Source organism: Chiloscyllium plagiosum, chromosome 2, assembly GCF_004010195.1.
Source record: "Chiloscyllium plagiosum isolate BGI_BamShark_2017 chromosome 2, ASM401019v2, whole genome shotgun sequence".
NCBI lineage: Eukaryota > Metazoa > Chordata > Chondrichthyes > Orectolobiformes > Hemiscylliidae > Chiloscyllium > Chiloscyllium plagiosum.
The window spans coordinates 137971558-137998780 of record NC_057711.1 but is presented as its reverse complement, the minus strand read 5'-3'; the positions used below and the strand labels follow the sequence as shown (position 1 = coordinate 137998780).

General features: G+C 40.9%; 1 protein-coding gene across 3 annotated transcripts in view; it reads right to left on the bottom strand.

Moving 5' to 3' along the window:
* Positions 1-27223, bottom strand: part of mllt3 (MLLT3 super elongation complex subunit) — a 155537-nt gene that overhangs the window by 28426 nt on the left and 99888 nt on the right. For 2 of the 3 annotated variants that reach the window (XM_043719024.1, XM_043719014.1), the window contains exons 6-8: positions 15114-15195; positions 11375-11498; positions 7331-7433 (exon numbers count right to left, since the gene is read on the bottom strand). In XM_043719024.1, the coding sequence (XP_043574959.1) occupies positions 7331-7433; positions 11375-11498; positions 15114-15195 (309 nt within the window). Of the gene's footprint in view, positions 1-6023; positions 6170-7330; positions 7434-11374; positions 11499-15113; positions 15196-27223 lie in introns of those variants that run through there. The other variant, XM_043719034.1, reaches the window with a different exon arrangement.

Sequence of the window (27223 nt, the reverse complement as noted above, 5' to 3'; positions counted from 1 at the left end):
ATTGGGTTGGGATATCTGGTCGGCATGGATGGGTTGTACCGGAGGGTCTGTTTCCATGCTGTACATTTCTATGACTCTAAGACATCCCTATTCAGATACTGAAACTGACTTGCTAGGAAGCCACAATCCTCCTGCTCTGTCGGCAATGCTTACTTTCAGTGACTGTGTCTGAGGACACCTTGGTCTTATTGGATTACATTCCCCTCTTGATTTATAGCCAGATAATAATGTGCCTTCCTGATCTTACTCCCAAAGTGGATAGCCTCACATTATACTGCAGCTGCTATGGATCTGCACACTGAGTTTGCAGAAACCACACAAACAATTCTGTATTCTCCTCACTCTCCTGCCAAACTTTGTCATCTGTAAACATTACATTGATTTCCTCAATCTAAATCTTGACTATATATTATGAGTAGCTGCTGTCCTGGCATTGATCCCTGTGATACCCATCTAGTCACTTGCATGCCATTCTGAAAAATGCCCATCTAATCCTTTTCTTTGTTTCCGGTCTTTTAACCAATTTGCTATTCATTTCAATAGACACTGCCCCTAATCCCATGTTCTTGAATTTTACACATTGATCTCTTTGTTAGTACTTTGTGGAAAGCCTTCTGAAAGTCCAAATAATCACATCAACTGCCATCAAGTTACATCCTTGAAGAATTCCAGTCAATTTGTCAAGCATGAGGTCCCTTTTGAAAATTCATGCTGTCTCTGTCTGATTTGCCTCTCTTTTCCAAGTGCACAGCTATGAAATCTTGCATAATGAACATTTTCCCCATAACCAGCGTCAGGCTGACTGGTCTGAAAATTCCTCTTTGCCCCCATTTTAAATAGAGGAGTTTCTTCTAAACTGTCGGAACTGATCCAAGTCGATAGAATCTTGGAAGATGACCAATGCATCCACTATGTCTAGGGCGACTTCCTGCAGTACTGTAGGATGGAGATCATCAGACCCCAGGGATTTACCTGCCTTCAATCACATCAATTTCCCCAACACCAGTTCCCTTCTAATACGGATTTTCTTCGGTTGCTCCCTCTCACTAAACAATGCTCCCCAATATTGCTGGCACGTTATTTGTGAGCACAGGACCAAAGAATGTATATAGTTGGTCAGCTATTTCTTTGTTTCCCTATCATACATTCCTGTTTCTGACTGTAAGGAACCTAAATTTGTCTTCACCAAATCTTTTTCTGTTCACACAGAAATTTTAACAGCCAGCTTTGAGGTTTCTTGCAAGCTTCTGCTCAAATTTTCCCCTTCTTAATCAGTCCCTTTCTCCTCCTTTGCTGAATTTTAAACTGCTCCCACTCCTCCGGTCTGTTATTTTTATTTGGGCCAATTTGTATGCCTCTGGCTTTGGATCTAATGGAATCGACAATTTTCCACGTTTCCCAGGCTTTGGCCACCTTTCCCATTTTCCTTTTGTGCCTGAATGTTTGTTGCAGTTCACGCTTCATCCCCTTTGAATGTTTACCATTTCATTTTCACCACCATCCCTTGAAGCAATATTCCCTAGTCTATTGTAGCCTCATTCCTTCATAATTTTGTCTATTTAGACTCAGAATCAGAGACTCAGAAGCAATGACATCATTCTCGATCTTGATGAGGAAGTCTATTATGGTCACTCATCCCCAAATGGTCTTGTAGAACTGGACTGCCACTTACTCCTTTCTCATTCACAATACTCAGTTTAGGATGGCATGTACTCTTGTTGGTTCCTCAACATATTGGCCCAGATATATACATTCCAGGAACTCCACCTCATTGGTAATATCACTAAATTTGATTTGCCCAACTGTATAGGCAAAATAAAGTCACTCATAACTTGTTTTATGGTGTTGCTTTATTACATGCATTGCTCCATCTGTGAGCCTCCCTACTTCTGACCTTATAGTAGAAGGAAGATCATTAATCCTACCCCAGGAACCCGTGCACAGATGTCCTGGAGCTGAGATGACTGATCTTCCAAGACCACAGGCAACTTTCACTCTGCCAAGAATGATTTCAATTAATGGAGAGTTTTTCCCTGATTCCCATTGACTCCAGTAGTTTTGTTAGGACTCCTTAATACGACACTTGGCTAAAAGTCAAAAACATTCACTCAGCCAACCTCTGGAATTCAGCTCTTTCATTCATTTTGATCTAAAGCTGTGATGAGGTCAGGAGCTGAGTGGCCCTGGCAGAACCCAAACCGAGTGTCAAATTATTGCTAAGCTGCTCGATAACACTGTTAATGACATTTTCCACCACTTTACTGATGACTACTGATGGACATAACTGGGTAATTTTCCACATTGTTGGGCAGGTGCCAATGTTGTAGCTGTATTGGAACAGATACATCATGGGCACAAGTTCTGCAGCACAGGCCTTCAGCATTATTGTGAAAACGTTACTAAGGCTACAGTAGCCAGGATCGTCAGCCATTTCTGTACATCACTTGAGATGAATTAACTTGGCAGAAGACTGACATCTGTGGTGCTGGGAGTATCCAGAGGAGGCGAAGACGGATCATCCACTCCACATTCTGGTTGGATTGTTAGAAAAGTTTTAGCATTGTATTTTGCACTGATTAACTGGGCCCCAATAATAATGGAGAATGGAGGTATTTGTGGAGATGCCTCCTCCAGTGATTTACTTAATCGCCCACCACCTTCATAACCGAATGTGGCAGGACTACAGAACATGGATCTGATGTGTTGGTTGAGGAATGTCTTAACTTGATCACTTGCGCTGTTTAGTACACAAGTAGTCTAATTTCCTTGGCTTTCTTCGCAAGGAACACTTGGGAATGTCAGACATTTGGATTTAAAGCTGCATTTTTGCAGGGATACGAACTCAAAAGTGCTTCTCTGTCCTTTAAAAGGAGGTGGGCACCCTCTGGAAATTAAATAATGTGGCCTGAATGATTCAGAATACTGAATGTAGTGTCCAGTTAGTTCAGGTCTCCCTAATATAGGAAGGTTATTATTAAGCTATTTATCAGAATGTTGCCAGGACGAAAGGGTTTGAGTTATAAGGAGAGGTTGGATAGGCTGGGACTTTTGTCACTGGAGAGTAACAGGTTGAGGGGTGACCTTAGACAAGTTTATGAAATATTGAGGGACATAGATAAAGTGAATGGTAGGTGCCTTTTCTCAAGGGCAGGGGATTTCAAGACTGGGGGTATTTTTTTTTCAAAAGGCGAGAAGAGAAAGATTTATAAGAGAAATGTTGGGCTTCATTTTTAAACACACAATGGTTCATATGTGGAATGAACTTTCAGAGGAAGTGGTAGATGTGGGTGCAGTTACAGTGTTTGAAAGACATTTGGATAAGCCCATGAGTAAAACATGTTTGGAGGGATATGGGCCAAGCCCAGGCAGATGGAACTAATTTAGTTTGGGAGAACAGTTGTCATGGACTGGTTGGACTGGAGGGTCTATTTCCACACTGTATGACTCAATTTCGAGAGTTTGTTAGGTCTGAGTAATTCCTTTTTGTTAAAATAGTAGTCACCAGTTGAAAGCAGACACCCTGTTATATTTTCTTGGCACCATGACGGGACAGTTTTGATCAAAGAATCCCTCGTCTGGAAACAAGTGCTTCGGCCCCACAAGTCCACACTGACTCTCTGAAGAGTAACCCACCCAGGCCCATTTCCCTACTCTATATTTATAGAACATAGAACATAGAAGAATACAGCGCAGTACAGGCCCTTTGGCCCTCGATGTTGCGCCGATCCAAGCCCACCTAACCTATACTAACCCACTATCCTCCATATACCTATCCAATGCCCGCTTAAATGCCCATAAAGAGGGAGAGTCCACCACTGCTGCTGGCAGGGCATTCCATGAACTTACGACTCGCTGAGTGAAGAACCTACCCCTAACTTCAGTCCTATATCTACCCCCCCTTAATTTAAAGCTATGCCCCCTTGTAATACCCGACTCCATACGCGGGAAAAGGTTCACACTGTCAACCCTATCTAACCCCCTAATCATCTTGTACACCTCAATCAAGTCACCCCTAAACCTTCTTTTCTCTAATGAAAACAGCCCCAAGTGTCTCAGTCTATCCTCATACGATCTTCCTTCCATACCAGGCAACATCCTGGTAAACCTCCTCTGCACCCGTTCCAGTGCCTCCACATCCTTCCTATAGTATGGCGACCAAAACTGCACACAATATTCCAGATGCGGCCGCACCAGAGTTTTATACAACTGCATCATGACCTCAGGACTCCGGAACTCAATTCCTCTACCAATAAAAGCCAGTACGCCATATGCCTTCCTCACCGCACTATTTACCTGGGTGGCAACTTTCAGAGATGAAAGTTATCTCTGAGTAATGCCGGTAACCTACACATCCCTGAACACTACGGGCAATTTATCATGGCCAATCCACCCTAACGCACACATCTTTGGACTGTGGGAGGAAACCCACGCAGACATGGGGAGAATGTGCAAACTCCACACATACAGTCGCCAGAGACAGGGATCGAAGCCGGGTCCCTGGTGCTGTGAGGCAGCAGTGCTAACCACTGAGCCACTGTGCCACCCTTTTCAGACTTCTTTAATAGGCATGCAATCATTTAAATTTTGTGGAGTGGGAACAGTGAATCTAAGTCATGCTTGGCCTTAAAGCAGAATTCAAAATTGGAAGCCAGGCCTCTTGTCTTTTATGTACATTGGTTTGGAAATGGCGCAAAATGGACTGAATGTCACTGTATCAGCAACTTTTATCTGTAAAAACGTTAACTCAAACATAATTCATCAATGTGGGGTTTCATACAAGATGCAGCTGCTTCCAAAGTGGAAATGGAGCAATTGCGAAGTCTATTTGGACAGCTTTTCTGGTGAGGCATTCAAATCAGGCCAGAGACCAGTTGGGAGGTCTTTGTGTCGAGTAAAAGATTAGATTTCCTACGGTGTGGAAACAGGCCCTTCGGCCCAACAAGTCCACACCAACCCTCCAAAGAGTAACTGACCCAGACCCATTTCCCTCTGACTGATGCACCTAAACACTGTGGGCAATTTAACGTGGCCAATTCACCTGACCTGCACATCTTTAGATTGTGGGAGAAAACCGGAGCACCCAGAGGAAACCCATGCAACATGGGGAGAGTGTACAAACTCCACACAGACAGTCGCCCAAGGCTGGAATCGAACCGGGTCCCTGGCATTGTGAGGCATCAATGCTAACCACTGTGCCACACCTCACATTTCACAGAATCCCTAAAGTGTGGATTTCGGCCATTCAGCCCATCAAGTTCAAACTGATCCTCTGAAGAGCCCAGCATTTCTCATGGCTAAACCATCTAGCCTGCACAGCACTGGGTACTGTGGGCATTTTAGCATGGTCAATCCACCTATGCTACACACTTTTTTAAAAAAATATTATGAAAGAATTATGAAAGGATTGTGAAAGAACTATGAAAGGATTTTTCAGGGGAACAAAATGTTTCAAAAAATTAGAAGAGTGTTTAGTGTTTTGTTTTGAAATTTCTATCCGAGAGGCGCTAGAAACATGAAAGGTGCCATTTTTAAGTGACGTTTCTTGTGCAAATCGCAATGATGGATTCTTAAGTCTAGCTTCCGGGAAGCTAGAAAGATCAGAAAAGTAGTAAAAAATATATGTTAGTGGAAAAAACCCTCACTCTGGTTCAGGTGTTAGATTGTAGTGTATTTCTCCAAGAAAGTATTGGAAGAAATTCTAAAAAAAATTCCAAAGCAATATTTAGTAACAATTCACTACAGGATAACGTACATGCCACAAAACGTGCAAATGAAAATATTCTGAGAAAAGATATTTTAGTTTTAACACAGATGCTAGAGAATACAAAAATCTCCACATTGAAAGGAGTGGACAGCAGCATTCAACTATCGGATTATTTTACAAAGAAAACAGAAATCTCTCAGAAACTATTAGAAATACTATTAACAACAGGAGTAGACCATTCAGCCTGGACTATGCTTAGCCATTCGGCCGGAGCCCCTGGTTCAGAACCCCCATGACATTGGGGACATCCTTCCTGCATTGACCCTGTCTACTCCTGTTAGAGTTCTATACGTTTCTTCGAGATCCTCCTCATTCTTCCAAATTCCAGTGAATACAATCTGAACTAATCCAGTCTCTATTGTCGTTCTATACAATGTTGCCATTTTGCCTCATTATTGGTTCCGTCTAAATTTATTTTGAAAATACAAAAGAAATGCAATTTATTATTAAGGAATGACTGAGAGGGATGCCCGAGACAAGATGGAACTATGGACCAGGTAAGGGCTTTCAGTTAGTTAAAGAGATAATTGGGTGAGCATTTGACTTGGTATGTATTTTCATTAGAAAATATGAGTAAAGCAAAGCATTAGTTTTGTTGGACTTTATGGAGTGTGATTAGAAATTAAACTCTGGCAAGTAGAACATTTGCCTGAACAATGGCTAACCAGATTTAAACTCCCGCTACTTAACAATGGGTGATTATGGGAAAAGAAAAAGTGCACAAATCCCAATGTTTGATACCTTCCAGCTTGATGGCAACCATCCTGATCTGGTGATTGCTAGTTAAGCTGGTTGTGTGTTGGATATCTTCACGCATTCATCCTTCGCTCTGAGGGACTGAATACAAGAGCTATTCCAGTGATATGTGCATGGAGAAAGAAAGTGTAAAAGACTTAGCTGGTGACAAAAACATCCCATGTGACAAAGGGGGAATGTTTAAGCAGATTGACAGCAGCATAACTGTTATGGAAAATGGAAGACACAAAAGCGAGATGGTGGATCATTTAGAAGTACAAAGGAGACACTGACAGGTGTCTGAATGAATCTTTTCAAAAATGTGAATCCAATTTGGATTTACCAAAACATTTGATTAAATGAATACTTATCACACGTATTTGGATCTCACACCATGACCAACTGTACGAAAGAGACTGGTTCTGTTCATAGATTGGGAGTTAGTTCACTCAGTTGGCTGGACAGCTGGTTTGCATTCCATAGTGATGTCAACAGTGGGTTCAACTCCCACACCTACAGAGGTTACCATGAAAGACTTTCCTTTTTAAATTCTCCCCTCGCCAGAGGGTTAAACCACCACCAGTCGTCTCTCGAATGAAACAGCAGCCCAACTGTCCTCTGGGACGATGGTGACTTTACCTTCTCTTCATATTCATGGGATCAAACCAATAAATTATGCAATCAGCTAGACTTGTAGTGTGAGAATGGGAATACAACTCAGACAAAATCTCACAGGCCCGGATTTTGAACAAACCAAGGTTTGAATTTAAATTTTCTTGAAACCGTTTGTGCACTGATGTCTACACTTTATTGCACGGCTTTTTCTCGTACCTGGTTATTGCTGTTGTTGGCTTTCAAGATTGGTGGTGCTTCATTTCTGGGTGGTGTCGATGTGCTACTGTTTTCACTGTCACTTCCATCACTCAAACTCATTCTGTCACACAAAGATACAAACATTATACGCAAGAAACAGGGATAAAACGAAGATACAGGGAAGTTTATTTGTTTCAATACACTCTTATGTGGATATGGTTATGCTTAACAATGTACACCGTAAATAGAGTTATAGATAAAGTCATAGAGATGTACAGCACTGAAACAGAGCCTTCGGTCCAACTTGTCCACGCCGACCAGATATCCTAATCTAGACCCATTTGCCAGCACTTGGCCCATATCCCTCCAAACCCTTCCTATTCATATACCCATCCAGATGCCTTTTAAACGTTGTAAGTGTACCAGCCTCCACCACTTCCTCTGGCAGCTCATTCCAAACACGCCCAACCCAGTGTGTGAAAAAGTTGCCCTAAATGTTTTATTGGTAAATAGTAACCATCTTCATTGTTACAATATTATTTTGCTCTTCCCAGACCTACACTTAATCATGTCAGTAAGTCAATTTTAACATCTTTTTGTTAACTACATCACTTCAGATCAACCTTAGGGATGGTTCTCCAGGAGAATACATTGGGAAATTATTGAAGTGAAACTCTTTTTTTCAAGTATTTCTCGTTTTTCAATTACACTGCTTTGGGATGAAAGAAGATCACGTGAGGAGAATCTTTCATTCATTCAGTGATAGCCACCCAAGTTTCTCAATCACGACCACCTATATTTCAATTAAATAACTGCATCATTCCTCATTTCAATCTGAATTTACTTAATTCATTGTGCAATGTATTAAAATCATCCGGAATGAGCTGCCAGAGGAAGTGGGGAAAGGCTGGTATGATGACAATATTTAAAAGGCATCTGGATGGGTATAGGAAGAGGAAGAGTTTAGAGGAATATCAGCCAAATGCTGGTAAATGGAACTACATTAATTTAGGATATCTGGTCGGCATGTACAAATTGGACTGAAGGGTCTGTTTCTATGCTGTAGATCTCTATGACTCTAAGCGAGAGAATTATAAAGAGAACAACTTTCTCAGTGAAACAAAGGCAAAATACTGCAGATGCTGGCAATCTGTAAAAATAGAAGATTCTACAGAGTTGGTCAGACAATATTTTATAGAAACAGACTGAGCTAAAGCTTCAAGCAGTGATGACCTTTCACCCTTCACTTCTGATCAGATCAGATTGTGACAACCCAAAATGTTCACGCTCAGTCATCCAGCATGGAAACAGAGCCTTCGGTCCAACTCGTCCATGCCAACCAGGCTTCCTAAACTGAACTATTCCCATTTTAGATTAGATTAGATTACTTACAGTGGGAAACAGGCCCTTCGGCCCAACAAGTCGACACCGACCCGCCGAAGCGCAACCCACCCAGACTCATTCCCCTACAATTACCCCTTCACCTAACACTATGGGCAATTTTAGCATGACCAATTCACCTAACCTGCACGTTTTTGGACTGTGGGAGGAAACCGGAGCACCCGGAGGAAACCCACGCTAACACGGGGAGAACGTTCAAACTCCACACAGTCAGTCGCCCGAGGTGGGAATTGAACCCGGGTCGCTGGCGCTGTGAGACAGCAATGCTAACCACTGTACCACTGTTCCCGTGTTTGACCCAAATCCCTCTAAGCCTTTCCTATCCATGCACTGTCCAATTGTCTTTTAAATGTTCTAACTGTATCACCCCTACCACTTCCTCTGGCAACTCATTCTATATACACGAGAGAGAGGGGCCCTAAAGGTGCCTTGTAAATCATTCTGTTCTCACCTTAAACCTATACCGTTTAGTTTTGGACTCCCCTGAGGAAAATAACTTTGCCTATTCATGCCCTTCCTGGATTTCATAAACCTCTGTAAAAGTCACCCCTCAGCCTCCGACACTGGAAAAAGCCCCAGCCTATCCAGCCTCTCGTTATAACTCAAACCCTTCAGTCTTAGTAATAACCTTGCAAATCATCTTTGTACCCTTTCCACTTTAATAACATGCTCTCTACAGCGGAGTGACTCAAATTATATGCAGTCAGGTCACTGGACTCTTACTAGACCATAGGGCTGCTCTCTCATTAGACAGAGAAAACTGGTAATGATCTAACTTGTACTCCAAATGTGGTCATACCAATGTCCTGCGCAGCTGGTAAAATGACAGCCCAACTCCTGTACACAGTGCTCTGACTGATGAAGGCAAGTGTGCCAAACATCTGCTGGCATCAACCTTTCTACCTGTGATGCCGCTTTCAAGCAATTATATACCTGAACCTTAGGTGTGTCTGTTTAACACTACTCCTCCGGGCCTGACCATTAACTGTATAAGTCCTGCCCTGGTTTGTCTTATCAAAATGCAATACCTCACTTTTATCTAAATTAAAGCTCCATTTGCCATTCCACAGTCGACTGGCCCAGTTGATCAAGGTCCTATTGTACTCCTCAATAGCCTTCTTCAATTGATCCCAGCTATTTAGTGAATCCCTTGAGGAATATAGGGCTGGTTACACTGATTACACTGTTGAGTGAAAACAGGAAGGCAAAAAGAAGACACGAGATAGCTTTGGTAGCTAAGGTCAAGGAGAATTCATAAAGATTCTTCAGGTATTTTAAGGACAATATAAAGGCAGGGAATTTCTAACTGGATTGCATTGATTTGATTTCATGAAAGACAGACAACAAATAGTGTTCACATACATGTAATTTAGTAATGTAATTAAAATAAAGCTAGATAAGTAACAGTTATCCAAGTGCAACATCACGAATCAATCAATCATTTAGGTTTTAACATAAATCCAGTCGTATCCGAATATTCAACATGGATGCTGCCATAAGGGATAGCACAGCCACAGTAGGCTTAGTTGAGTAAATGAACGGGAGGATTAGTAACTTGTAACCATTCAGGTGGAAAGTACTTGGATTCAATGTTTGGACCAAGAATCTTGTCATCAATTTTGATGTGCTGGAATCTTATGAAACTCACAAAAGTAAACCCCTGCTCTCCTTTGAGATTTCTCTTTTTCCTATTAATGCCTACTTTAATTTCTTGTGGTTTGAAGCATCCTCAATAGCATTTCCTCAGAAGAAGGATATGGAATCAACAGAGCTTACTGTACAATACTGTAGTTCTTTCTTAGAACAGCCTTTGACAAGCTCACAAATAAACCTGTTCTATAATTAATTTTCTGAGTAATTATTGTGTATAACAGAATCTACACTTAATATTTACAAGTAAACAGAATTATAAACAGACATTTTCAGCAGCATTGTATCAACCCATGCATTACAAAGTTTTTTCATTTCACCTCTCAAACGACAATGAAGAAAATAATAATATAGCAGTCAGACTCCACATTGGAGGGTATATCAAAGGTCGAGCAGAACATAACGCTTATACTCATTTGCATTATGTCCTAAAATCTAGCTTTGATAATTTAACTTGGCTAAAACAAATTCTGTAAAATCAACCATGCTTCATTTCAAAGTAAATGCCAGACCATTTCATCACGGGCATTAAAGAAAGTGCTGGAGAATTCTTGAGCATGTAATACAGCAAACCAATTATGTATTGGTAACAAAAGAAAACATGACAAAAACAACTGGGGAGCACTGCTGATGAACAGCAGCAACATAGCAAGCAGCGGCACTTATAACAAATATGCAACTTCGTACACAAACATCCATTAAGCATCTGGTACGTCATTACTTTAAAATCAAGTCATGACTATGGATATTCCTTTTGAACATTTAAACTGAATAAAGATAATAATATAAATTAACATCATTAATGAAAATAAACAATCTCTAAGTTTCAGAGTTAGTTTTGGATCATTATCCTGAGTTTAATATTTGTGATAATTCATCCACTCTCATAGGTAACAGCACAAAAAGCAATCAAGCCTTTCAGCACAAAGAATCAACACAGCTAATGAAAGGTGACAGAAAATTAGATATGTATTCAAACCTTAATTTTAATTAGCTGGTTGTAATACTAACCGAAGCCCTCTGCTTCCACAATGAGTATTTAATGATCTCTCTACATCAGATATGCTTCCGTTCTCATCTTCATCTGATTCATTGTCTTCAGAATGGAGGTCCTCCATTATAGATCGCAGTGGACCTGGTCAGAAATGAAGAGAAGGACTATCACAACCAATCCAAGTTTGATGCGGGTGGTGCCTAGAAAATTATTCCACAAGCTGTTTTACCATTTGAAGATATTACAGTACAATCAGATCCCGTCCGTCCTCTCACACTTCCATCCTCCACAACAGTCAATGTTTCAAAACTAAAAGCAGTCACCTGTCCAGGGTCCTTGCACAAGTGACTCCAGATCTACAGCGAATGTGGTTTACTCTCAATTGAATTAGTCTAGCAAGTTATTCAACTGCACCAAACTGAAAAAATGGTGAAATAAAGAAAGTCTCAAAAGGAATGAAAACAGGATGGACCACCCAGCAACAACCTGGGCACTGCAAACGACAATGGAAAATTCCTCCACTGCTGTTGAGGTAAAACCTGGAAACTCACTAACACCACTGCGGGTCTATTTGCACCAAGTGGACTGCAGCTGCTCAAGGAGGCAGATAGCATTCACTTCCGAGGGCAATGAGGGGCTGCAGTTTGGAAAGGCAAATCTGGGCAGGACTTATACACTTGGTGGTAAGATCCTGAGGAGTGTTGCTGAACAGCGAGATCTTTGAGTGCAGATTCATAGCTCCTTGCAAGTAGAGTCACAGGTAGATAGGATAGTGATGAAGGTGTTTGGTATGCTTTCCTTTATTGGTCAGAGTATTGAGCACAGAGTTGGAAGGTCATGTTGCGGCAGTACAGGACATCAGTTAGGCCACTTTTGGAATACTGTGTGCAATTCTGGTCTCCCTGCTGCAGGAAGGATGTTGTAAAACTTAAAAGGATTCAGGAAAGATTTACAAGGATGTTACTAGGGTTGGAAGATTTGAGCTATGGGGAAAGGCTGAATAGGTTGGGGCTATATTCACTGGAGCATCAGAGGCTGAGGGGTGACCTTATACAGGTTTATAAAATCATGAGGGGGATAGATAGAGTGAATAGCCAAGGTCTTTTCCCAGGATAGTGGAGTCGAAAACTAGAGGGCACAGGTTTAAGGTGAGGGAGGAAAGATTGACAAGTGACCCAAGGGGCAACTTTTTCACACAGAGGGCGGTGAGTGTATGGAATGAGCTGCCAGTGAAGTGGTGGAGGCTGGTACAATTATAACATTTAAAAGGCAACTGGATGGGTGGAAGAATAGGTAGGATTTAGTGGGACATGGGCCAAATGCTGGCAAATGGGGCTAGTTTTATATTGGCCCGGACGAGCATGGGAAAAGGGTCTGTTTCCGTGTTGTACACCTCTATGACTCTAATTACAGACTAGCAATAATAGTTGGGTCTAGTCAGCAAAGCCCACATCCTCTGACTGAATAATAACAAAAAAGTGGCACATTATCAATGCTGCAGTTTGTCAACCTGCTGAAGAAAAGGAATTGACCAACTTTACCTGATGAGCTACATGTAGGCTATTCCAGGTGAGGTTGGTAGATTTCCTTCCCTGAATGACTTAGTGAGCCAGATAAGTTTTTCTGATAATTGCTTTCATGGTTATCTTAGATTCTTAATTCCAGTTTATTTTACTAATTCTACCATCTGCCATGGCAAGATTCGAACTAGAGTCCACAGAACATTAGCTCAGTTTCTGTTTCATGATAAACACTAGGCCAGTGCCTCTCCCAATTTGCAAAGAAGAGTGCATCAAATAAAAAGGAAGCTGTCAAGTGGCAGGCTAGCCAATAAGAAAAATGAAGCCTATTCCCCAAGTGTGATCAGCTCAGTGCCAAGTTTAGCTGAACGTATTCTGATTAATGCCATTGGACAATGGCACAGAATTGCCAATTTTCAGGCAAGACTTCCTGTTGTGCTTCAAAATAAGTCAAAGAACACAAAGTTCTTTTGATGAGTTAGCCAACATTCATCTCAATCAATAACAAGCAAAAGCGAAACATATCGATTATGTCATTTTCCAAGGCTAATCCACCTTTCCTGCACATCTCTAGACATTATGGGCAATTTTTAGCATGGCCAATCCACCTAACCTGAACATCTCTGGACCGTGGCAGGAAATCGGAGCACCCGGAGGAAACCCATGCAGATACTGGAGAACATGCAAACTCCACACAGCCAGTCATCCAAGGGTGGAACTGATCTCAGGTAACTTGTGCTGTGAGGCAGCAGTGCTATCCACTGAGCCACCAGACCCCATCCCCTCCCAAGGGAATCCAAAGAATGATGTGAAGCACTTTGTAACATAGTAAGGACATGAAAGGAATAGAGGCATTGGAAGATCTCTGAAATACAAGTTGTCGTGGTGATAGGAATGACAAATGTATAGGAAAAAATGGCTGACCCCAAATGGAAATAACACCACACAGGGCATACAGTAAAAGACTTACTTTAGACAGTTCATGAATAACAGTGGTCTTTAAAAGATGACCCACTGAGAAATGTGAATGACACGATTAACTACCCTTGTATGACAACTTTAAGTGAGAAAACCATCAAAAAAAAGTATTGACATTAAGACCAGGCCTCAGTTTGGAGAAACAAATATATTCCTCACAATAATCTACTCGCACACTTTAAAGCAATAATCATCAAGGAAATAACAGCAGAAAGAAGGGCTTATGCCTGAAACGTCGATTCTTCTGCTTCTTGGATGGTGCCTGACCTGCTGCGCTTTTCCAGCAACATATTTTTCAGCTCTGATCTCCAGCATCTGCAGTCCTCACTTTCTGCTAGGGAAAAGACTTTGCCTATTTACCCTATCCATGCCCCTCAATTTTCTAAACCTCTATAAGGTCACCCCTCAGCCTCCGACACTCCAGGGAAAAGAGCCCCAACCTGTTCAGCCTGAGTCAAATCATAGAATCCCTGCATACCAAGTTGTAAAATATCCATAAATATTTGAACTGAAATAATTAAAAGATACAACAAAAAGCAAATTGAAAGTTTTTGTAGGTGGAATTCCAAACACAACAGAATAGTGAGCAAAGTAGAAAACTGAAACACTGAATAACAGAATCCAAAACAGAGAGAATTAGTAATTCTATACAAAAGAAACTAAAGAACTGCGAATGCTGGAAATCAGAAACAAAAACAGAATCGAAAATATTCTAGGCAGATCACACTATTCAATTCCATTTACAATTGTCACTAGAGCTTCAGAGTAAGAGATGAACCAGAAGATGACTTCCCATATTGGAGAATTTGGTGATATGGTGGCTCAGTGGTTAGCACTGCTGCTCCACAGCACTGGGGAGCTGTGTTCGATTCCACCTTCGGGCGACTGTGGAGTTTGCATATTCGCCCCGTGTCTGCGTGGGTTTCCGTTGAGTGTTCTGGTATCCTCCCCACAGATTCGTGGGTTAGGTGGACTGGCCATGCTAAATTGCCATAGTGTCCAGAGATGTGCTGGCTAGGTGGATTAGCCAGGGGAAATGCAGGGTAACAGGGATAGGATAGAGGGTGGGTTTGGGTGGGATGCTCTTCAGAAGGTTGGCGTGGACTTGATGGGCTGAATGGTCTGCTTTACCGAATGTAGGATTCTGTGATTTGACTCATAAGGAATAAGTCTGAGAAGGTTAAGCCTTTTCGCTGCTGTTAGTTCAACATCAAGAGCTACAGACTATAGAAAAACTGGTGACATTTCACATCTTTACCTTGTCGGTTGTTTTGAGATGGAGTAAAACTTGAACTGGAATTTGAACTGGAACTGGAGCCAGCAGGACTTGGCTGTTGAGACTTGAACAAAGTAACAATCAAGACAAACTAGAGTTAATCTTATTGCAGCACCAACTCAAATACTTCAACAGAATAATTACCACTTAACGTTTTCCCACTCAAAGTATCAATTTGTACATTACTTTCGGGTTCTTTATTTCAAAATACTTGCACAAGAGTGATCTATTCTAAATCCTCTCCCTCAATTTAAAGCATTGGACAGCAAAAAACTTCAGTTTCAGGGCTGTGAAACAACAGGCATGCAGACTTCACATGGAATCAAAATTATAACTTGATAAAAATACGTCATTTTATACCCAGCAATACTGGAAGAACAATATGAGCAAATATAAAGACTTAATACTTTGGGTAGAGATGTTACACCAGTCTGCTCATTTTTCATGCACATTCCTCTTAAATTCGTAAATATATCATAATTTTTCTGATTTAGTTTTAGTGAAAAGCTGACTCTAGCAGTGAAGAATTGTTGCTCCAATCCCAAGATGATCACAGCCTTATACCATTTCAGTTGCACAATTTATATCTGTGTTGACGAGGGTGCAGTGGGTGCCCAAGAGAGGAGGGGGGGGCAGTTGGGTAACTTAATCTGTGTAAGCACATTATGTTTGCACAACAGAAACAGGTCAAATGAGTAATTTACATTCTTTCGTCCAGTCTTGTATTCCCTGTAACCATTCCTAATAAATGAGTTGCATTGTGGATTCACCAAATTCCTACATCACGCTCTAGGATAAGTCAGCTTCCTGACCCTGATCCCTGCACCAGTCATCTCAGTCCCACTGACATTTGGATTGAGAATACAGCATCATGCAAGTCCCAATATGTGCAGTACTGGATCTGTAACAAAAATGCCACTATGAAAGTGGGACTATGAAATAAACTTTGCTATTAAGGAGTAGCAAGTCATTCTGCATGGATAAGTTAACCACATCTAAAATGTGAGCGTTATGGCATTCAGACCAAGCCATGAAGCAAAACCATGCCATTCAAATATCTTCAATGATTTATCAGTTGCTTCTACTCATAAAATCACATAAATTGTACCATGCTAGTAAGTAGAGTAGTTTACAAACTGTAATTGCTTCACATGCATAATTCACTTGCTTTTATCCCATGAACAATTTAGCTCAGTCTGCAAGGGTAGACAGGATTACTGGGGCAAGGCTTTTTTTGCAACTGGGGTTGGGGTGGGATGGAAGCTGGGTAAGACACAGGGAGGGGAAAGGCGAAACAAATATTAACTCCCTTCAAAAATCAGAAATTTCAACTACTCAACCAAAAACACTTGGCGAGGCATTTGCCAAATGGCAACGAAGTTGGGAAAATATAACAAGAATGAGAAAAATTGGAATCTGGACAGAAAAGATGCCTAGCTTTCCCCTTAAGCTTTAAATAGTGACTTCAGAATCTTACTGTTGAATGACAGCTACTTTATTTCCATATATTCGGGTCACCCAAACACCAAACTCACCTAATTTCTAGATAGCTTCCAATGCTCTTCTCCTGCCTTGAAGTGATGGGTGGTGCAAATTCTCAACATGCAAATCAAGGCTCATTGATTGCTGACTCAGCCATTATCCGACTGTTTTCAGGACATTATCATGGCATGTTCGGTGGACACTACCCTCTTTCACTCTGTGCCCAATGCAAGCAAGTGATAGCACATCACTGGCCTCTCATCATCATAGTTACTTTTAGATCAACTCTTACCCCACTTCAACTCTTCAGGCCTTACTGTCAACCTGGTCACCTTGCCAAAGGAAAGATGTTATTAAACTGGAAAGGGTGCAGAAGAAATTTAGGAGGATATTGCCAGGGCTCAATGGAGATGTTGGACAAATGAGGATCTTTTACTTTAGATGGGAGGAGACTGAGGTGGGATCTTCTAGAAGTGTATAGGATCATGAGAGGCATGGATAGGGTGAATGCACTCAGTCTTTTTCCCAGGGTTGGGGATCACAGACTAGAGTGCATCAGTTTAAGTTTAGCAGGGAAAGAGTAGGAGTAAAAGGGGAACCTGAGGGCTAACATTTTTACGACACTGGGTAAACACCCCTGCTTAATTCAAAGAACAACAAAACAGAAAAAAGATTTATCCCATGCTGTAATCTGTGAAAATCTGATAGGCCAAGATCTAGTTAAAGTAAAAACTAACAACTTTATTTCTTAAAGTAGAAGAGAGAATAATTAACAACTATTTACAATTCCTTACTCTAAACCATCTTTTAGCTTCCCCTTCTATAATACTAGTCCGATAAAACTCTATTACGATTTACAAAACAAAACTTATCTCAAAAGCTGGCAGCTTTCAGTTTTCTCCGAATTCCTGTCTTTTCTTCTTATTGTGAATTCTGTTTCAGAGGTTACTGATCGATAAAGGTACCTTTTAAGAGGGCTATTTTCTTGCTGGTATGCAGAGGTCATTGGCTTGGCAGTTCTCCTCTCAACCATTCAATTTTGCCCGGTCTTATACTCCCAAAGCATCAGATTGTGTCATTGGCTGTTAAGATTGTTAATATACTCAACTCAAACTGGATTGGAATTTGGCATTTTTTGGGATATAATTTAAATTGATTGGCCTATTTAAAACCTGATTTGTCGTTTCCAGGCAACCAGCTAATGGAGTTGTTCAATCAAATGTTACATTACATTTATTTTCTTGGTTCTGTCAGGTAATTCTGTTGCTTTTAACTCTCAAAAGTACAGTATACCCACATATTCATAACAACAGAGGGTGATACACATATGAAATTAGTTGCCAGCCAAAGTTGTTAAGGCAGGTACATTAACAACATTTAAAAGCCATTTGAACAAATACACAGCTCAGACAGGTTTAGAGGGATACAGGCCAAGTGCAGGGAAATGGGGTTAGCGTGGATGGATATTTTGGTCAGCATGGATCAGTTTGGGCTAAAGGACCTGTTTCATGCTGTAGGGCTCCATGACTCAGGGACAACTTCAGGTTTGCTTGCTTCTGTCAGGGTCACTGCGCACTGGGGCATACACATCTAGATAGGTGTACAAGACAAGACTTTTCTTCGAAATGCACAAAATTAAACTCCAAGGAACATTTATTATGTAATTTCAACTAGCCATGGAAAAAATATTCAGTTATGGCACACGAAAACACCACTGCCAGCCACTTAAACCTTGGACATCGCCAAACCCTTTTCTCCCTCAGTCCACAGCTTGCTCGAATAAGCAGGGCTACCTAAATCAATACAAATAAAAAAAACACTAAAGGAGATAGAATCCCTACAGTGTGGAAACAGGCCCTTCAGCCCAGCAAGTCCACACTGACCCTCTGGAGAAATCCACCCACACCCATTCCCTTACTTATTACTCCAGTGTTGAGAATTTAGATCTATGGGAAGCAAAAATTCTCACAGCAAAGATCTCAACAAGTCCTCTGCTCACTTGATATTGCATTGATCGTATTGCCTTAGTTCATGGTTCAGTCTTCATCAATCTGTCATAATATTAAACATTTCAGACTCATTTCTCTATTAACAAAGTGCAGGTCGCCATATTTTTTTAATATTCCTCCACTTCAGTGTTTTTTTTCCTTAGAGGTGTTTGGAGTGACCAGGAGGGAGCACGTTATAATAACAGACTCAGGAGGTGACAAACGCATGGATGAAGGATTCAGCAGATTTACGTGAAGTAGGGTTGCCAGGAGGCAATCTCTTTGAGGAATTTAAAAAGCAGCTTCAAATGGAACTGGATTTTAAAGTTCTGAAGCAGCCTGATTGTGGTTAGGGAGGAGGTGGAACTGCTGGCAAAGGTGAAAAGTTTGTGGCCAAGGCAAAGAACAATGTTTGCCGCCTTCGTAATCCTCAAGAGAACGAAAACTGCAACTCATTGCAAACTGTGCACTGGTCGGGTCGTTCAATAATATAGCAGCAAAGAAGGGATCAAAGAGGTGCTGGAGGGGTAAAGCTGGGTAATATATTTGCAAACATTGTGAAGTTGTGTTGATGTTGTCAAGGGACATGTGTGAGAATAAGGGAAGGACTACAGTGAGATTCTTGGGGATTCAAGTTGGGGAGGTGACAGCCTAATGGTGATATCACTGGCCTATTAATCCAGAGATCCAGATAATACCTGGGGACCTGGGTTCCAATCCTGCCGTGGCAGATGGTAGAATTTGAATTCAATAAAAATCTGGATTTAAGAGTCTAATGAGGAGCATGAATCCAAAACCAGCTGTTGGAAAAACCCATCTGGTTCACTAATGTCCTTTGGGGATGGGAACTAGCATCCTTACTATCCTTACCTGGCCTACATGTGACTCCAGACTGACAGTAATGTGGTTGATCCTTATCTGCCCTTTGGGCAATTAGGGATGGGCAATAATAGCCAGCAACATCCTCATCCGGGAATGAGTAAAGAAAAAGACTAATGATGTGGGGTCAGGAAGGAAACCAATACTTCAGTTGCTCTGATAACAGAGGTCAGAAGGAAATCAAGCTAGGGCCATCTCACTCCGCTTAAAACTACAGAAGAGCGTGATTTGTTCATCTGCAGTGATTAAATGGGTTTCAGTTATCTATGGCTCTCTGCTTGGGCCTTTTTAGGAAGGACAGTGGTGAGAAATTTAAATAGGATTTAACTTAAAAACAACAAGTATGGATTTGGGAGGCAGCGACATATTGAAGGATGTGAGGAAGGTAAGTTGGAGATCACAGATGTTTGCGAGGATGGAGAAAGCTTACGTTAAATTTGAAGAGCTGAAGGTGGCAGTTTGAATAAAGAGCAGTATCCAATCATCATCACCAGAGTTACACTGTGTGCACTTTAGTGGGAGTGAGATCAAAGGAACAGGTGCTGAAGCTCATGAGGAAAACAGGTTCGGAAAAAAAGATGGAAGATTCATAACGAGATTCATAAGCAGAGTTGAAAGAGACTTGGCAGCCACAGCAGGGTGGGGAGAGAAGTCAAAAGCGCACCAATGGCCCCATTTCTAGAAGTTTTTTTTAAACTATTTGTCACCTTACAAATACCTGCCCATTTATCCTAGAGCTACTTGCTTGAATTCCACTCCATATATGATCAAAACTGATATCAAAAAGTCATCAATTACACTCTGCGACTAAGATAGATAGAATTCCCCTATTTGTTCTTCTGGACTTGTCTGTAGCTTCTGACAATTCATCAGGCCATGCTCTTCCACCAGTGACTAATTTGGGTGGGACAACCACCCACCTATTCCTATTCTTGTATATCTTCCACAGCCAGAGAACTTTTGTGGTCTTCCCCTGTTCCTGCAGATACTCCTGGCAAGCCAAGCATCTATCCTTGGATCATTCTCAACTCAACTGTAATATGCCCTTCCATGATATCATTCAAAAAAAAAAAGGAAGATTCCGCATGCTATAATACTAGGTTCTAGCTCACTCCTATGGTCTCCAAAGTTGTAAGGCTGCTTACTTCACATCCAGCAACTGGAGGGGTATAACATTCCTCTAATTAAATATTGGGTTGACTGAAGTCATTGCTTGTCGCTGCTGTCACAAACACCACTCCCTCACGACTAATCCCATTCCACCTCCTGACAGCTGTCAGAGGCTCCAGCAGATTATTCACAAGCTTGGTGATGCATTTAAGCCCAAAATGACCTTCAATCATATATCCATGCTGTGAATAAGACTGTCTAATTTAACTTACATTAATTACCCTTTTAGGTCTCTGCTTCAGCTGAGCTGTTGCTGAAACTTGATCTGTGTCTCGGCTTCCCACAGACTCGAGGATCTTATTGCATTCCTGGCCTGCCTCTCACCTTTGCCCTGGCACCAGATTAGCCCTCCGACTTTCCCTATTTCCATCTCCGACCTCACAGCTCAGAGATCCTCAAATTGGTGCATTCCCAGTTCTCCTGGCTCCAAGATTGGTGACAGTGCCTTTAGTCACATGAGCTTTAAAGCATAGAATTTCTTTGCAACATTTCTCTACCTCATTTCTTTCTTTAAAAGTTGCCTTAAAATCGACCTCCTTGCCCAAGTTTTAGCTCACTTGTCCTAATATCTGTTTATGTGATTATGTTTTAGCTCACCCGCCCGAATATTTGATTGTTATATTGTGAAGTAGCACCTTCCATTCCTTTAGCAAGTTACCCTGGTTCAGACAACAGCAGGTTAGATCACTTCATAAATTGTCTAGGTCTCAACAATAAAATAGTGAGTTCTATGGAAATGGAAGGGGCAGGGGCAGGCAGAAGACTGCAAGGGCAGGGACAGTTTTACTGTAAGGAAGTCAGAAACTCTATCTCCCTGCAAGATTTAATACTTGGCAGTTTAGAGAGAACACAGCAAAGTTTGACATGATCAAGCTGGACGTGAAGAATTGTTGTGACACTGTGCTCCAAATACACTCATCTTGCCTGATCTCCCACATCCAGTGACATTCAACAGCAGTGCCCTCTCCCAAGCCAACCTGACACACAAAGCAGCTCTGCTGGGTGGGACATGTCAGGCGTAGGTCTGACACCACACTCTCAAAGCAATTGTTCGGACACTGATCCCAGCCAGAGACCAAAATGAGGATGCTGAATCAGGATGGCAATGAACACATTAAAGACACATCACTGTGAATGTGAAGAGATGAACACGAGGTGTTGGAAGGAGTATTTACATCTCCAAGCAACCCAGCTATTCAACTCTTCCAGCACCACACATGGCCAAGTCTATAAATCCTGCACTAAACACACCAGCTATTTCATCAAATCAGAGTGAAAGCAATTCAGCTTTAATCCCAAAAGGATGGCCAAATGAAGATCTTCATGCTCGTGCTTCTTGTACCCGAGATGATGATTTGATTACATTACTGAGAATTGACCAAGGTGGCAGACAAGTGAAAGTTTCCTGAACCTTAACTCGAACTCAATTGAGATAACCACAGATGGGTTAACAATGAACAAGTAAAACAAACTGCAGCGCTGGATATGTAGACACGCTCAAATTACAAAACTGACACACAATTTGAAGCTGAGGTAACAAAAAAAATTGAATAAAAGCAATATACTGTGTGTAGACTGGAGAAACTCAACATCTGTGAAGAGAGAAACACAGTTAAACGTTTTAAGTCCAGAACCATTCTGAAGTGTCATTCAGGACTTAAAATGTTAACTCTTTCTCACTCCACAGATGCAATTTTTAAAAGCTGTACTTCAAGATTCAATTACTCTAAACCTTCAAAGTCTTTTGGACTATACATTTATGAAATTCATAGCTTACTGAAACAAAACATGGTGCTTGCAAGTTGAAAGCTGTTTAATGTCACTACAGTAAACATTCTATAGTGTATGGCAGAGTGCATTCGCTCGTTTGAAGTGAGTGAAGTTACAATGGAATTAACTTTCGGCATCAAGTCAAGATAGTCAATTAAAAAAGTACTTGATCTCAAAATCATCCAGGAATCTAAAAAAACCAGAGACTTCAAAGTCAACCCCAAATTGGAGTAGTTAGATAATGAAATGCCCTTCAACAGTAAAAATGCACTTGTGTTAATAATTGGTGTACATCAGGAGAATAGTATGAAGTCAATTTTATGCAGAAAATAACCAATTTGGTTTAAGTAAGATATAGAAGAGAAAACGAGGGAAGGGTCACTGGCCCAGAAATGTTAACTCTGCTTTCTCTCCACTGATACTGCCAGACCTGCTGAGCTTTCCCAGCAATTTCTGTTTTAATTTCTGAAGAGAAAACAGGTTGGGGGGAGGTGGATGAAATAAATCAAGTAACTACTTCAGTTAGCAGGTCAAAAGCCCCACATCGGAGGCATTTTGGACAACTCTTCATAAAACGGGAATAGAAACAGCGACGGAAAGGATCACCACACTCTATTCAGCATTTTCCACCTCACAAAATTAAAATCCCCTTTATCAATTTATATTGAGACCATTTACTTGGTGATTTCTTGTTAAAATATCAGTGAAAGCAATGTACTGCCAAACATTAGCCAGACTGATAATTGCTGATAACAGTAATATTTGACTGCTATGAATTCAACAGTCATTCTGTTAAGTATTACAAATCTGCCCTGTTGTTGGTTCTAGATTCATAAAAAGGATTACTATCCAGCTGGTTTTGACACCTCTAGAAAGCACAGGCAATCTTTAGCACTAAATGTGCTTCCTGACAGTTTTATAACCTGTTATTCCAAAGGCTGTGGTATTTATGGCATCATTCACTCAGGGCATTTGCCCACTTACCCTGTGGTTACTAATCAGTGAATGGATAGTTCATGGGCCAGAATTAGCGTGAAGGCGTCCTGCAACAAAGGAGCACTCGTTTCCCTCCCTCTCAAAAAAAATAAATAAATGTTAGGGTAGACCCTTGACAGCGGAAACTATGTCTTCTTCCTGTTCTACTCATTTTCTGGTCCCAGACAAACTAATGAGACTTGCATCGAGATGCACTCGTTTTATGCACAGGCCCAATGGAAGATTTACGGCTTTCCAAAGCTCTTTTTCCCTAATGCCTTCCTGCTGATTCAAAAGACACCATGGCATCACCTTTATCACATCCACTTTACAAAGTCTAACATGCAGGGGTCTCAGCAGATTCCTCTTGCTATTGCTGCCTCCACAATTCCAGTGATATTTAAGAAAAAAATAAAGGGACATCAGCATTATTTTAAGTAATACTTTGCTCGACAGTACAAGTCAGCATGCTCTAGAGACTTGACCTGGGCAGTCTGAAGGCTGGCACAGACTTGATGAAATGATTTAAAATGCTTTTTAAAAAGAAGTTAAAAATCACAATACCAGGTTATAGTCCAACAGGTTTATTTGGAAGCACTAGCTTTCAGAGCGCTGCTCCTTCATCAGATGGTTGTGTTTTAAAAAGAAAATGTCTTTATTCTTATGCTGAACTTTTATTTATGATTTCTCTCAAGCCTGCAACACTTAAGTATTCTGTACCTAGGTAACCTGTACCGAAGATAGCGCTAAAGTGGCGACATTACAAACTTTGAGCGAATTTGAGGGCACATAACAATAAAGGCTAATGCAATTCAAAAGAATTTAAAATATAAAACACTTCAATGTTTATCAGTGCAAATTCCTTTCTCCGAACACTCCAATTATTTCTACAATCCTAACTAATGGCAGCCCAACACATTAGGCTTTCATCAGCGACCAACTAACTTTGCAATTTATTTGAAATGAAAATATTAAATCTAGGAAGAAGCTTCGGTTTGGAAGGGAAAGGATTAAAAAAAAAACCCAGCTAATTCATGCTTTACCTGTTTAAGAAAAAAAAACAATGCACTCTCTCTAAACCAGTTGAAAGATTCACCATTTTATAATCTTAGAGCTTTTGAAATTCCCCGCGATCAAAAAGCTACCACGACGGTGATAAAGTTAGGCCATTACCAGGATCAGACCATTGTGAAGAGAGGAGGTGGCCACTGAAGCTTAAGAGGGCCAACTAGGGAGGTAAACCATTGTTAAGTTTATAGATTTCTGGGGAGAATGAGATGTACTTTGATGTTGTTTAATGCAATTTACAGCCCGTTTGTCTGTCTGGGTGTCTAACTGACAGTAAACACACGGTCAAACATCTTCAATAAATCACAATCCTTTAACACATGCTCCTGCGAGCCAGTCACTACTAAGAAACTCATAAAAACAGAACCCCAAGTCTGCATCTCTCTTCCAGGTTCTTTCTTAAAGAAAAAAAACTTAACATCAGTTGTTTTGTTTGTTTGAACACTTTTCATTTAAATGCCAACAAAACTTAGCAATTGTGGAGTAGTTTTGATTTTAGTTGCCTTAAATAGATATTTATTAACATTAGATATTTCATACAATGAATACTCAGACATTAGAAAAAAATAACCATAATGGTTCAAGATAGTTTTGTAACAATTTTCCCCTGTTTAAGCAGATAATAGTTCCTATAATCATAAATAAATAACAAGACCATATTTGGAATACAGCATGTAACAATTTCTACCCTTAGGATGCCATGTGCCACGTTTCATGCCCCTCTTTTACTCCTTTGGCGCATTATGAAAGCGTCACAAGGAGAACAAAGATCTGCTTCCACACTGCAAGGATTCTAATTCAAAAAAATAGACTGGAACATAGGGCTTCTTGCTAAAGTGCAAATGAGCAGAAGGACAAAGACTATACTGGCCAGGAGTTTTGTGCCCACAGCTCCAGTTTAATAGCTTCATGCATCAATGCATTTGATAGGATACCAAGTCAAAATTAAGAGATCTGGAAAAATCTTAGAGTCCCTAAAGTGTGGAAACAGGCCCTTCAGCCTAACAAGCCCAAGAGTATCCCACCCAAACCCATCCCCCATTACTCTACATTTACCGCTGATTAAATACACCTAACCTGCACACTATGGGCAATTTAGCATGGCCAATTCACCTAAACTGCATGTCTTTGGATTGTGGGAGGAAACCAGGGCACCCGGAGGAAACCCACGCAGACACGGGGAGAATGTGCAGACTCCACACACACACACAGTCACCTGATGCTGGAGTTGAACCCGGATCCCTGGTGCTGTGAGGCAGCAGTGCTAACCACTGAGCCACCGTGCCACCCAAAAAATGTGGAACCTTCCTCCATCATTACAATGTGGGATGTGTGGAAGACACTAAAACCAATTATTTCTTTACTGGGGGAGATAAAATGGAGAAATGTCCAGGGTGGGGATGGGAAGTAATAAAGTGGCCATAGTTTACAAAATTATAAGGCTGCTCTCTCATCAGAGAGAGATGACTGGTAACGCTTAAACCGGAGGATCACCATAGCCCAGGCAAGGGGAGAGGTTCAGAAGGAGATTCCTTCACGGAACCCCCACACTGCCGACATCACTGCGCCTCAAATCAGCCGTACGGCCAACTGAGCTCCACAATAATCTCCTTTGTTGCAGCTTGGTAAAATGTAAGAGGAGAGTGGAAAGCAACAGTTTAAGAAAAAAGCCTGAGAAATTGAAGGAGTAAGAGGAACTATCTATGTAAGTAGATCACGTGAGATTATTCTCCAACAGTCCTCTCGCTTAGTAACCAAAAACGTATCTTTTTACAGTCATCATGTTGTCAATATTTACCTTTAAAATAGGAATTTACTTTTGAAGTTGCAAGGTTTCTAAGGCTCTCAAAGCAAATAAAAGGTTCCAATATTCCTTTCCTTGCAACAAAAAATGTCCAGAAAATTTGCGTTGCACATAAGGAATAACAGAAACTAATTTTGTAAAATTCAAGCCAGTTTCAGTCACTAATCAAAATCTCAGAAGAACCTGACGTATTAGTTTTGAATATTGCTCAGTATGATTAAATAACTACCTGAAATTAGTTTTGAGGGGAATAACTTGATGGCTTAAGACATACAAGCAACTTTGCTACAAGCTTTGTGGCACACATTGTAAATGATGGAAGTGGGGCAGGATATCCACACAGGAGAACAGGAAAGGAGCACAGACTTCACTTTGAAGTCCTGACCAGCATTTTGTCCCTCAACTCAAACTTGTGGCTACAGTCCCCCAAATAAAATTACTGCATCCAAAAAAATGTAGTGTTCTGACAACCACATGAGATAATGAGACACAATTTAAATGCATTATTTTCAAGTAGTGTTAGTATTGGGTTAACTGTTAAGTACTGACATCAGACATAGCGAAAATGAGACTAAGGCAAAACTTTACAATCTGAACTCAAAGGACTGAAATGCACAAAATTTAACTTGACAAAGGAAACAACAATTTACACATTGTAAGAGGATGCTGATTAGACTACGGCATGAACATGCTGCAGAAGCTGTTAAGTTCCTGTTAATGGATTAAAGTCAAACCAGGCAGATGGACTACATTGCTGTTTTAAGAACCCATTACTCAAGTGATAAAAAAAAACTGTGCGTGGACATATTTCTTCTGTTTACCAAGAACACGGCCTTTTGAGAGATTAAATGCTGTTTCTGGAACATGCAAGTGAATCACACGGTGAGCATAACTGACAAATGTTAAATATCAGTCCTGATGAAGGGTGCCGATCCAAAACTTTGACTTTCCAGCTC